This window comes from Lithobates pipiens, unplaced genomic scaffold (genome assembly GCF_037356315.1).
Source record: "Lithobates pipiens isolate NorthernLeopardFrog02 unplaced genomic scaffold, aLitPip1_a1.2 Scaffold_19, whole genome shotgun sequence".
Classification (NCBI taxonomy): domain Eukaryota; kingdom Metazoa; phylum Chordata; class Amphibia; order Anura; family Ranidae; genus Lithobates; species Lithobates pipiens.
The window spans coordinates 437562691-437577135 of record NW_027507764.1 but is presented as its reverse complement, the minus strand read 5'-3'; the positions used below and the strand labels follow the sequence as shown (position 1 = coordinate 437577135).

The window sequence follows — 14445 nt, the reverse complement described above, 5'->3', positions numbered from 1 at the left end:
TTTGGTTGGGTATTATGCTCCTAACTCATTTCAACAGAGGTTTTTCTCCCATTTGTTTCAGGTGATCACTAGGCACCAAAAAGGCCTTCTGATTATGATGGGAGACTCCAACTCTGTTTTTAACTGAGGGAAGTGCCTCCGTCCCGTGATGCCTCCCAAGAACAAATATTGCATAATCTCTTCCAGTCATATGGCATGGTGGACGTGTGGAGTAAGCAACATTCGTTGTCACAGGAATTTACTTTTTTTTCTAACCCCCACCAGAGTTTTTGTAGAATAGATCACGTGTTTCTGCAACTTAGCTCCCTGCCGTTGGTACATAAGATCATTATTGATACCTCTCCCTGGTCTGATCATGATCCCCTGATCCTCGGAATATCCTTGGCAGGATTCTCCCGCCCGGCCTATCTCTGGCGGCTTAATGAATCCCTCCTGAGTACGCAAGCTACATCCTCTCAGATAGAAACACATATCCAAACCCATTTCACAGAAAATGTAGGCTCAGTTGATTCTCCAGTTGCCTTGTGGGAAGCCCACAAGGCGACAGTCAGGGGACACCTAATCCAGATCGCTTCCCGTACAAAGCGGGCCAGGGAGCAGCGGATACGGGAGTTGACCTCCTTGTTAGAAGCAGCAGATGCGACGTGGAAGGCGCGTCCTACGGTAGCCCATAGGCGGACACGTGACAACTTGGCCACTGAGTTGGACCTGCTCGCCTCCGCTCAGGCGGAGAAAGCTCTGCGCTCATCCAAATATAAATTTTACAGTTGCTCGAACAAACTTGGTCCTATGTTGGCTAGGAAACTTAATATAGTGGGATGTCCGGGCAGGCCGGTTCGATTACAGGTGACAGGTGGGGGATTCACGTCAAATCCATCCAAGGTAGCTGCTGGCTTTGCCTCCTTCCTCTCCTCCCTCTATAGTGGACCAGCTGCCTTCGACCGAGACAGGGCCGAGAGTTTCTTCCAATCAATTAGTCTTTCTTTATTGTCCTCAGCGGCACAGGCTAATTTTAATGCTCCCATAACTGAAATGGAGGTCGCCCAAGCCCTAAAGTCCCTTAAGCCATCCAAGGCCCCGGGTCCGGACAGCTTTACCGGTCTATACTATAGGACATTTGCATCCCTGCTCACGCCCCATTTAACATCTTATTTCAACGCTTGGCGGGAAGGGAGACCCTCGCCGGACTCGCTGAAAGCCCATATCTATATGATCCCCAAGTCATCCGAGGAAGCCACAGACTCACAGTCCTTTCATCCCATCTCCCTGTTGAATGTTGACCTAAAGGTTCTGGGAAAGGTTCTGAGCACGCGAGTCAACAGATATCTTAAGGCCCTCATTCACAGGGATCAGGTGGGCTTTGTGCCCGGTCGCCAGGCGGGGGACAATGTCCGCAAGGTGGTCCATCTCCTTCATATACTTCGTCAGCGTAAAATACCAGGACTTTTGCGATCCCTAGATATTTATAAAGCGTTTGATTCGCTCTCCTGGGACTACCTTTACTTTATTCTAACCAAATGGGGATTTGGACCACATTTTCTACAATGGATCCAGGCCCTCTATTCCGCACCGTCGGCGTCGGTGAAATATGCGGGCTTCCTTTCTGAACCTTTCCCGATACTCCGGGGGACTAGACAGGGATGCCCCCTGTCCCCGGCAGTATTTATCCTGGCATTGGAGGCGCTGGCGCCGGCGATCAGGGCCAATGGTGATATCTCGGGAATCCCTTACGCGGGCACTCAATACAAAGTGAACCTCTTTGCGGACGACGCCCTATTGACCCTGTCCAACCCGCTTATCTCCCTGCCCAACCTGCAACTAGTATTGGACCGATTTTCGGCCTTCTCAGGTCTTCAAATTAACCTCTCCAAGACCACAGCGATGAATGTTAACCTCCCTCTGGAACTGGTGCAGCGCCTTCAGGACCATTTTCCATACCATTGGGCATCCCACTCGATTGATTATTTAGGTGTCAAATTGACGCCGTCTTATTCTTCCCTTTTCTCGGCCAATTATTATCCCCTGTTGCGAACGGTGTCCACCCTTATGCAAGCCTGGCAATTCCCCACACTCTCATGGGTAGGCAGGATCTCAGCACCGAAGATGACCATCCTCCCTAAAGTCCTTTATTATTTTCGTACTTTGCCTGTCCGGGTACCTACTTTTTTTCTTCGACTCCTGCAGAATAGGATCCTCCAATTTATATGGGCGCGCAAACACCCCAGGGTACCTAGAGCGACCCTTTATACCCATAGGCTCCGGGAGGCTTGGGGGTCCCCAATATCTCTAAATACTACACAGCGGCCCAGATCGCTCCGTTGACTATGCTCCATGCAACCACGGATGTTTCTCTGTGGGTGCTCCTGGAGGTGCCTGGCTGTGACCCTTGTGCACTTCAGGCACCCCTTTGGCTCCCCAGAAATCTGCGCCCTCCCTCCCTAAGCCCCATGCTCCTACATAGTCTGCAGGTGTGGGACTCAGTTCGCTTTTCCAGCAATCTGATGTCCCCCTTTCTACCCTTACTTCCCATCACCCATAACCCTCTTTTCCCCCCGATTCTGGAGGAGCCCCAGGCTTCTTCGTGGTGGTCCTCACATGGCTACCCACGAGTCCAAAATTTTCTTTCCTCACGCTTATTCCCCTCCTGGGAGAATATCCAGGAAACAAAAGGGGCGCCGGCTAAAGAGCATTATCACTTTATCCAATTAAAGCACTGGATTGCAACGTTGCGCCGCATGTCCACCTACCCCTTCCAAAAAACTTTTTTTGAACATTCATGCCAACACGCCCCAGGGTCCCCAGGCCTTATTTCGGCCATTTATGCCTCCCTGAATAGCCGCCCGCCATCAGCACCCCTCTTTTATATGACTCAATGGGAAAAGGACCTTCAGACCCCAGTAGACCCAGAGGACTGGAGCAGGGCCTGGAAAACGATCACCAATTGCTCGTTCAACACAAATACCCTAGAGGCTGCATATAAAGTAATGCTCCGATGGTACAGCTCGGGCTTTCCCTGGGAGTATGGACAGATGCTTCCGCAACTGTGGACAGCGAGGTGATGTTATGCATACATGGTGGGCTTGCCCAAGGCTGGTGGGGTTCTGGTCTAGGATTTTTGGTTTGCTGCAGACACTTTTCCACCTAACCATCTGAAGGGATGCTAAGCTAGCTCTCCTACATTGCCCGGTACCTGGTTTGCGGGGCCCTCAACAGAAGTTGGCTACTTATCTATTTATAGCGGCCAAGCGGACCATTGCCCAAGCCTGGAAGTCCCAACGGGTAGATTTTCAAGGTGTTAAAACCCGCATGACTGCAATGTTACTTCAGGAACGTATGTCCAGTATTGTTCATGATTCTCATGCTAAATTTCTAAAAATCTGGGAGCCGTGGATCTCCTATGAGTTCCCCACGCTCCAAGCTGCATGCCTGGGCTTGGTCTAACTCCTCTTGGCGAGGCGCCCACACCCGAACTTTCCCCCTCCTTCCTTCCCCCTCTTTGTGATTGTGACAAGGACAGCAGTAGCCCGGTCATATGTGTGCCCCGGAGCACATAGCTCACTGGCTGCCCCTGAAGCAGAAGGGGCATGTCGTGGCCGACCCAGGGTGTAGCTAGGGTCTGCTCACGCTCGATGGCCAGGCCGGGGAGACTAAAAGGATCTATATTAGCCAGCCTTTCACCCGGCCAGTTGTTGATAGTAGATCACAGGATCAAAAAATTTGTAGAAAAAATGAAAAACCCAGGACCAATGGTCCCCTCAGGGAGCCAGGTCCTTCTCCTACACTAGGCAGAAAAAAACTGAGCTTCAGGAAGCAGGGTGAGGGGTTATAGCCAGAGGGACTGCCCCCTGAGCAGTGCTGTGCAGTCTTGCTGTTTTTCCATGTGTTACATGTTCTGCCTAGTCCTTTCCTGAAGGTGGAGTGATAACCCTAAGGTCAAGAATTAAAGGAGCTGTGTCCATCAATGAACGAAAGAGAAAAATGGTTTTGCATTTAGTTATACTTTCATTATGGGCGGAGTTTCACTCGCTTTGTGCTGCATCTGGGAAGGAATGCAAAGTTAATCTCACTGAAAGGACTGCAGTCATTAAAAACCTAACAGTTTCAAAAACGTCCCTACGTTCGAGAGAAAAAAAAATTAAGGCAAATTACCAATTTCTGAGCACACCCTAAATGCCTGGAAATACCAACCAGCTTAGTAACTCAATATGACTACCTGACAGTAGGTCACAAAGTAAGCCAGCAAGTGCAGAAAATTTTCATTTTTTAAATCACTAACTTGTATGTGGACATCAAGTTTAAGGATTTTTTTAAAAGACATTGAATGAAACCTATTAGGAAAGCTTTATCCTAGTATTGTTAGGATATGGAATATTGGAACATAGAACAACAAGAGTATACTGCACCTTATAAGCAAAATATTAACTCACCAGGGTGGGTATATGTGAATGATGTCATTCAGCTTTGGCTTAAGTTGTTCTGTTGTTTGTCGTGAAAACAGAACTTTCAGCTTTGTTGCATCTTTATGGTGATTTATGGCAGGGTTGTCTATGTTCTGTTGGTCTGTTAAAGTCTGACAAGCTGCAATCCATACGGCACACTCCTCGTGGATGTCAATCAACTTTAGAAGAAGTGTGCCTGATTTATCTCCTTCAAAAAAAAAAAAAAAAGAGCATCATCCAAGTAATATGATAAAAAAAACTAATCTACACCTTGGAGCCCAGATGAGTTCTAATAGTAGCCAGGGCATAGGACCATTTATTGCATGTAGCTTGTCATGAAACAAACCTTTCTATAAATGCAAGTATGCCTGTGGATCATCCATGAAACGCGTTGAGACTTGTTTTGATGCTTCAGCTACTTTTCATATGGAATCATGTTCATTGAACTATTGTTATGTACCCATGAATATTATTTTATTTCTTATTTGGTGGGTGCATATTTACTCTGTGGATGCATTTGTCGGTGCCAAGCATGCTGTTGGCAATTCTGTGCTATGCTATTGATCATCAAAACTATGTGTCATGGATATTTTTACTATGCTTTTTCCATGTGTAAGTTACCTGTATGTACAGTATATGGAACTGATATTCTTCTCTGTTTATATATTTATGTTAACAATTAAACATTTTTATGGTGAAATTTAAATACAATGTTATTTACCTCCACTATCCAATTCGCTTCATCTAAAGTCCCAATCTTCCCTTGATATTTACTCCCTGATACGGTGTTATAGTTGTGTGCAGAGTATCTATCTTTGTGCTCTCAGCATTGAAATTTCTATCTGCTTAATCTGCTGCGTCATAGGGTCTGAGGTTGTCTACAGAGTCGAGGTAAAGAACTGAGAACACACAAGTGGCTCCTCCGGGGGTGGTGCCACAAAAGAATACACAGCATTCTGTGAATGTTGTGAGCACAAAGTACAGCACTGGCTGTAGTATATGACATATACAAATGTCTGAATTTTAGAGTAAGGCTCCTACACCTGACCAGAGGCAACTTTTTGAAAATTAAGAATTTATGAATGATGTCTGTGACCGGGATTCCACTTTAAAGAAGATTTACAATTAAAGTGGTTGTAAAGGTAAAAGGTTTTTAACCTTAATGCATTCTCTGTATTAAAGCAGAACTTCAACCCCCCCCCCCCTTACATTTGCCACTTTATTGAGGGGGTATCCAGTTCTGAATGGTACCCACTGCCCCACTTCTCATTAGATTGACGCGGGAAGTTCAGCCCCCCTCCTTACCGCACAGCCTTCTGGGACACACCACAGGTCCAAGACGACTGCAGAACCAATCACAAAGCACAGCACGGCTTGCATATGCATAGTTGGAAGCCAGCTGTGAAGCAGCAAGGCTTCACTGCCGGTTTTCCTTAGTGGAAATGCTGGTTGAAGAAGAATTGGCTTGAGTGAGGACAGCACTGGATCCAGGGGCAGGTAAGGGTCCCTAAATTAAAAGTCAACAACTACATTATTTGTAGCTGCTGACTTTTACATTTTTTGGGGAAGACTAGAGCTCCTCTTTAAGGTAAAAAAAAAACTTGTTTAGTGTCAAAATATTTACCAGAGCCCAATCTTGATCCAGCGCTGTGCACGTTTGCAGCAGTGCTGCTGCTCTCCTTTCCCCTCTCTCACAGGAGGCTCGGTAGCAGCAAGAGCCATTGGCTCCTGCTGCTGTCAATCAACTCCTGCGAGCAGAGAGCAGGCTGAGCCACATGGTGTGTGCCAATAGAGCAGCTTGCTATGGAGATACCCAGAGAAGAGAAGAAGCCAAGACTGCAAGGGAACCCAGAAGAGGAGATCGGGGCTGCTGTGTGTAAAACCACTGTACAGAGCAGGTAAATATGACATGTTTGTTATTTTAGAAAAAAAAGTTAAACCTTTAGAATGACTTTAAATCTTGTTTAGCTTCCCAGTTCAAATCCTCCCATTCCTTTCTAAGCATCATGGTCGGACAGCCAGCCCCAACCCCCCCCCCCCCCCCAGGAAAGAGACGGATTTGTGACTGAATCATCAGGTCTCTGCCAATATGTGGCTGCTCCAGAGATCAGTGCTGTCTTTCACAAAAACAGATCATGCAGCTGGCAGCACTGTGTGCCCATCAATGCTGCTCAAATGATGAATGACACAGTAGGGGTTATTTACGAAAGGCAAATACACTTTGTACTGCACGTGCACCTGAAAGTGGACCGAAAGTGGACTTATAAGAACAAACCAGTCAAATTAAAAATATATATATCAATAGTTCTTCTTTGGCATTTAAAATATACTTTTTCTAAAATGATAGGGAGTGCTCTTGGTTTTTCTTTATGATAAATATTCCTCAAAATTAAAAGGTTCCAGAAATATAGGGGGAATGAGTTCTAATCTTGTAAATGAGCACTGACAAGTTAGGTAGAGTACTTGTGAAAATTGAACATATCAGAGCAAAGGACCTCGAAATAATCTTTACTTCAATAACTCTCCATGGCAGATTATACATTCACATATAATTCTTACCCAAAGGTATTCTGCAATCAGATCCAGATTGATGCCTCCAAAATGTAATAGCAGATCTTTCTCTGTTCTGCAGCCGATTGAGCCTTTCAGCTAGGCCTCCCCTACAGAGTTAGCCAAGAGTTAGCATTTCATTTTGCCAAAGGACAAAATACAAACATACAGGACACAGATGGAACCATTTAGTTTATGCTCTCCTCAAAGAAACATCGCAAAAATTAATTCTCCCAAATTGTTCAGACACTAAAGCTCAGTTAAAAACATTTTTAGACCTAATAAACTGTTCCATTTGGCATTTACATACATGAAACAAATTGATCTACCCCCAGTATAAACTTTAGGAGATTCTATTTGCCATTTTATTTTTGTGAACACTAAATCAACAATTATGAGTGTGACATTTATGAACATCTTTATAAATAATAATATTTGTATGCATATACAGTTGTGCTCATAAGTTTACATACCTTGGTAGAATTTATGATTTCTTGGCCATTTTACAGAGAATGTGAATGGAAACACAAAAACTTTTCTTCCACTCATGGTTAGGGCTTGGCTGAAGCCATTTATTATTATCAATCAACTGTGTTTACTCTTTTTAAATCATAATGTCAACAGAAACTAGCCAAATGACCCTGATCAAAAGTTTACATAGCCCAGTTTTCAATACTGTGTATTACCCCTTTTAACATCAATGACAGCTTGACGTCTTTTGTTGTATTTTTGGATGAGGCGCCACAGTAGGAATGGTGTACCTTTCATCATAATCCTTGTTGACTCCTCTCCAAAATAGCAGTTATGGTTGTGGCCAAAAAGCAAAATTTTGGTCTTATCAGACCAAATGACTTTGTGCCAGAAGGTTTGAGGCTTTTCTCTGTCCTGTTTGGTATATTTAGGTGGGATAGTTTGTGGCATTTGCATAGTATAGGCTTTCTTCTGGCGTCTCGACCATGCAGACCATCTTTGGGTCTCTTTATTGTGCATCTTGAAACAGATACACCACATGTTTTCAGAGAGTCCTGTATTTTACCTGAAGTTATTTGTGGGTTTTTCTTTGCATGCTGAACAATTTTCCTGGCAGTTGTGGCTAAAAGTTTAGTTGGTCTACTTGACCATGGTTTGGTTTCAACAGAACCCCTCATTTTCCACTTCTTGATTAGAGTTTGAACATTGCTGATTGGCATTCTCAATTCCTTGGATATCTTTTTATATCCCTTTTTTTTTCTACAGTTCAACTACCTTTTCTCACAGATCCTTTGACATTTCTTTTGCTTTCCCCATGACTCAGAATCCAGAAACATCAGTGCAGAACTGGATGAAAGATTCAAGGGTCTGTCAGGAGTCCAGAAACTCATTGAACTTTTATACACACACACACACACACACACACACACACACAAATTACAAGCAAACAGATCACAGGTGAGGATGGTTACCTTTAATAGCCATTCAAACCCCTTTATGTCAACTTGTGTGCATGTTATCAGGCCAAAATCACCAGGGTATGTAAACTTTTTTATCAGGGTCATTTGGGAAGTTTCTGTTGTCATTATGATTTAAAAAGAGTAAACACAGCTGATTGATAATAAATGGCTTCAGCCAAACACTAACCATGAGTGAAATAAATATTTGTTGTGTCATCATTCATATTCTCTGAAAAATGGCAAAGAAATCATCAATTCTGCCAGGGTATTTAAACTGTCTGCTGAGCACATACTGCAACTACCTGGTTGACAAATTAAAGGCGGTGTTCACGCAAAATTTGTAGAAGCTGGAGAGATAATTAACTCCTGTATTTCATTCTGCCAACTCCTATCACTAGAAAATGTATGAGCAGAAGGAAACAGCACACAGCGTGACAGTAGTGGATTTTTAAAGTCAAGAGCTACTTTAATGATAAGTGTACATCATCTCGAGAGGCGTGACCGGATGTGATCGAGGCAGCCAGCTTTTCTCCACAGCTCCGCACATCCTGCATGAATCCGTGATATTGGAGTGCAGAAAGCCAGCAATAAAAGGCACCATTGTCCGGGGGAAGGTGAGCAGACTCAGGACATGCGTTCATCTGCCTCTAAAAAGCAGCGCAAGGTCCAGAAAGAGCAGCGCCGCACTCGCTCCACGAAGGGGACGGACGGAAGTCCCGCCCCCGCCATCTTGTTTTCACAGAGGTCTGAGCAGAGCGACCACGCGGCCGAGGGACGGGATGGAGCAGCATGGCAATGCGGCAGAGCTGTGTGCTGACGGTAAATTGGCCGATGAACATCCTGTGGCGGTGGACACGGAGGCGATTACGCAACCTATTCTAGAGGCCATCAATGCCAGTAAGTCTGAACTGATGGGGCGCATTGATCATTTGTCATCTGAATGTACCTTGATAAGGCACGATCTTGATAAGATCTGGGGCAGGCTCACCACGGTGGAAGACCGGGCGTCTGGAGTTGAGGACACCACGCACACGCAGGAAACCCATATAGCTGAACTCCGTGACATGGTGCTGTCCCTCCAGCGCAAAGCAGGTGGCACCGAAGACCGCCAAAAGAGAAACAATATCAGGGTAGTGGGGCTGCCAGAAGGATCGGAGGGGGACAAGCCGGTGGTGTTTGCAGAGACTCTGTTCAAAACGCTACTCTCTTTGGAAGATTTACCCCCCACCTATGTGGTTGAAAGGGCACATAGGGTCCCCACGGGCAGGAGACCGCCGGGCGCATTTCCACGACCGTTTCTTGTAAGATTCCTGAACTACAGGGACAGAGACATGATCTTGGCCAAGTCCAGGAGGACACAAGAGCTGCTTTATGAAAATTGATTTTTCAGCCGCCATGCAACAACAACGTTGCACCACCAAGCGACGCACCTGACCAGACTTATCGACTGGAATCACCACCAAACCACTAAATTATGGACCCGACTTGAGCAAACCCAGTGTCTGATACCCTTGACTAGGGCCCCTTGGTGTCACAACTCACTACCAAAAGATGTGAAGAACCATCCTCTGATAGGTACGACTATGCGACTCTGCTCAATTCTCTTTACCCGCTCCTGCCTTGCGTCACTAAATTCCCCGCTACGCCCAATTTTGGGCACCCCAGAGTTTACCCTGGGATACACGGACCCTATCTTCCACTCACTGAAGGCATCTGGCCTCTACCAAGCCTCCCATTTCATGATAAACGGACAATGGGCATCCGCGCGTGATCTCATGAGTCCGGTAGGCCCCTTCCGTCTAGACTATTGGAGGGCTCTCCAACTCGGCCACTTTCTTAAATCGATACCTCCACCCAGTAGTACTGACCAATCATTAACCGTTCTCGAGACCTTGTGCTCGGAAGAGGGTGTTCTGCCACATACCCTCTCTGCCACCTACCAATTGCTGATTGAACCTTCAGGTAACCACCAACTTAGTTGCCTTAGTTGCCTACATACAGATCCTCCATCTGCACAAAAACTCAAGAGACCAATTACAAAATAGTCACCAGATGGTATAATACCCCTGCGAAATTACAGAAAATCTTCCCTTCCTCTTTGGACAGGTGCTGGAGGTGTCAGGCAGAGAGGGGAACACTCCTCTGCATTTTCTGGACCTGCTCTGGTCTGGAGCAGTTCTGGAAAACCATACAGCTTATGATACAGAGGATTACTGAATGCCCCGTATTGGCAGACCCAGCCCTTTACCTACTTCATGCCTCTACTAGCTCACGCAAGACCTACAAAAAAATCGCTGATCCCCCACTTACTGGATGCGGCCAAAGCCTGCATCCGCTTGTGCTGGAAGTCTATGCAACCTCCAACTACTAGCTTGTGGCTTAAGAAGGTGGAGGAGATCAAAAAAATTGAAGATTTAATTCTAACGGCCCGCCATCAAAGCGAACAGTTTACCAAAACATGGTCCGCTTGGAACATGTTTATCTTCTCAGATGAAGGACCAGCCCTTTTGGAGAATGACCCATCGGATTAGAACATCTCTTTTGAGACAGTTTGTTGCTGGAACTGGAGGGTGATCGACGGCGGGAGGTGCTGGGCTGCACCCACGACTAGAACTGGATGCGTTGGCTGCGCCCCTGGTCCCCCCCTTCCTTCCGTCCCCCCTCCCTTATTCTCCCTCTGACGTCCCCTCCCCCCCCCCCCTTTCATGCTCTCCCTCCTCCCTTTCTTTCTTTTCCTTTTCCTCTCTGCTTTTTCTATCTGCGTCACGCAGCTTGGATGTGGGGGATCCTATTCAGAACCCCATAGCCTATGCTGCTCTGCTTTTACACGAAAATGAGAAATGAGGAACGAGATTTTCGGAAAGCATCCAGTGGTACAGGAAGCCCCTAGGCAGAAGGATATCTCCTACTACAGCATGGTTGGGACCCATAGAAATTGTAAAATTTTCTCAGTTTGGTGAAACTCGGGGGCCCCAGGTGAGCTTGGGTGACGCCTTAGAGTCTAACTGTTCTTTAATGATATTTGCACACCACATATATGTTACGAGGGTTTTCTCAGTTCATTGCATACCATGATGTCCTGTGTTTCTATTTCTTATGGATGTTGTATTTCGTGTATCTTTGTCCTTGATATAAATAAAAGTTTTGAAAAAAAAAAAAAAAACAACATCGCTCCTTTACTGATGTTCGCAAGAGGCTCCGCACTAAGGAGATTGAATATAGCATGCTGTACCCGAGCAGGCTCAGGATTCAATACAAAGGCAGTGTGAAATTTTTTGACAACCCTGTAGAGGCCTGTGACTGGATGGACAAAGAATTGGCTTAAAGGCACGGGACAGTAAGCTCTGGGTCACTAACCCACAAGTCTGCTACGGTATGTTGTGCCTGTTGCACAGTTCTCATTGTGTTGTCTCGGGTAAGGACAGGAATCCTGAGAATTGTAAGTTTTCTGACACTCGGCAGTTGGGTATCTGACATGTGTTGGGGGACCCTCCCCAGCGGAGGAGCCCCATCAGATGATATGAGAGATGGGACGGATCCTCCCGCTTCACTGGGGTGGTGTCGGAGATCATCATTGCTTGGGGCGGCCAGGCGGCCGCAGAAATGTCGTCACCAGGTCATCCGATAGACAGAAAGGTCCTCATGCATATCCGACAGAACTAATAGGCCTTCTTCCTGGGGAGGAGGGTGGACCTTGGCAAATATGCGGGTTTGACGGAATTGGCCTACCGGAGCGGCGAGAGTCCCTGAGCAGTACATTACCGCTGGAGGTACTAGTAGTGGGGCAAAGAATATTCGGAGGATGACCAAGGACACACACTGCTGTACTATGGCTTCTCCTGCGGAGGGGGGGGGAGGGTTCTATCCTGAGCTGAATTGGCGCCTGCTGCAATTTTTCTTTCAGTTTTTCATTTTTCACTTTATCATTGTAATCTGTTAGCACGAGTTTGTGCCCTGGAGTTTGCTGCACTCCAACAGTTTTCTTACTCCCTGGAGCTTAGGGTGGAAGAAGATACAATGGAGGAGATTTTGCCAGACTTTCAATTGCAGCGGTTGGACCTCACCGCAAGTTTTTGCTGTTTTGGTTACGGGAGGAAGCTTAATATCAGGACACTTTGGTTTGGTTTTAAGAAGGGTACTGGTATTAAAGCAGGGGGGGAAATTCTGTTTGTCACGGCTCAGGGACTCGGGAATGGGGTATGGTTCCTTATGTTACGGTATTTTATAATGGTACCGGTAGTCCAGACTGTGAGGGAAATGAGTACACTGAATGGCATACATGTTAAACTGTTGTGGGATGATGGTGGATAGATTAGAGATTGTGTCTTGGAATGTCGGAGGCCTGAACCACAAATTTAAAAGGGGCTCGGTTTTCCAATATCTAAAACAATCAAAACCACGTATAATTTTTTTCCAGGAAACCCATCTAGATGGAGCCAAAGTGTTGACTATGCGGAAGCCGTGGATTCAGAAAGCTCTACATTCCACATACTCAACATTTGCGAGGGGAGTGTCGGTGCTTATAAGCAAGGCCATTGCATGCACGGTCCATCAGGTTATTACAGACCAGGGGGGACGATATGTGGCGGTGGTGCTGGAGGTATGTTACCAGAAGCTACTGTTGGTAAATGTCTATATGCCCCCCCCCCCCCCCCGTTTCAGGTTCAACTATTGTATGTATGATATGTTTGCCCGCCTGGCAGAGTTTACGCATTTGCCCCTGGTGGTGTTGGGGGACTTCAACGCCACATTAGATGCGGTGTTGGACTCCTCCAACCCGAGCAGGGGAGGCTCAACAGAGCTGGTGAACTGGGCTTCTGTGGTGGAGCTGAATGAATTATGGAGGTGGAAGCATCCGACGGCTAGATGTTATTCTCACATATCGTCCGCCCATAGGTCGGCGGCGAGAATTGATCTGGCCTTTGGAAATGGTAGATTGATGCAAAATGTGGAGAGGGTGGAATATCTACCAGGTGGTCTGTCGGACCATAATCCTCTCTCCCCCACTCTGTCCTTTCCGCCCGGGTCTGGAAGGAGGGGATGGAGGTTGTCTGCGAGTTGGCTACAGAATGAGCAGGTGCTTTCCCAACTCGAGCACTCCTTTAAAAATTACTGGTCAGAGAACGCAGATTCCGCTGACCCACCCATGGTCTGGGATGCCTTTAAGGCAGTTGCAAGGGGTGAATGTATATCGGCTACAACTCGGGTTAATGAAAATGAGGAACTCAATCTGCTGAAGCAGCAGGAGAGGGAGTGTGCGGATGCTCACGCGGGTTCCCCTACGGGGACCTCGCTTGAACACCTACTAGCGGCAAGGAGGCGTCTGTCTCTTCATATTAAAGAACTGACTAGCTCTGAATGGACTAATAATGCTCATAAGGTGTTTGCTGAAGGGGATAAAAATGGCAAACTTCTGGCTATGTTGGTGGCTGATCAACCGCCCCTGGTGCATATTCCCACGATCAGAAATGGGACCGGAGACTTAGTTCCTGACCCGACATTGATAATGCAGGAGTTTGTGACTTTTTTTCTCGAGGCTATACATGCCTATTCCTGGGTACGACCCTGGAGCTCTGAACTCCCTGCTAGGGGGATTGCCCATCCCGAGACTGGCAGAAGAGGACTGTTTGACCCTTGATTCCACAATTACGCTTAAGGAAATCCAGAATGCTATCTTCTCATTCCCACCCAACAAGGCCCTGGGCCCAGACGGTTTTCCCATGGAATTTTACAAGACCAATGTGGAGTTGCTAGCCTCGCAATTTAATTGGCTGCTGCAACACTGTCTTAACGTATCCTCCCTGCCGACTTCAATGTTAAAGGCTTATATGATACTACTGCTAAAGCCAGGGAAGGATCCCACGGAGTGCGCATCTTATTGTCCCATAGCTCTCCTAAATACGGATCTTAAGGTCCTAACTAAAATTCTAGCGACCAGACTAGCCAAAGTCATTCAGACGGTAGTTAACATCGACCAGACGGGCTTCATGCCTGGCAAATCGACAGACACGAACAAACTTTTTACC

General features: G+C 46.4%; 1 protein-coding gene across 1 annotated transcript in view; it reads right to left on the bottom strand.

The window, feature by feature from the left end:
- The window catches only part of SPIDR (scaffold protein involved in DNA repair), a 1142324-nt gene that overhangs the window by 756072 nt on the left and 371807 nt on the right, over positions 1-14445 (bottom strand). The window contains exons 7-8 of the mRNA XM_077492658.1: positions 6999-7099; positions 4428-4647 (exon numbers count right to left, since the gene is read on the bottom strand). Coding sequence (XP_077348784.1) covers positions 4428-4647; positions 6999-7099 — 321 coding nt within the window. The remainder of the gene's footprint in view (positions 1-4427; positions 4648-6998; positions 7100-14445) is intronic.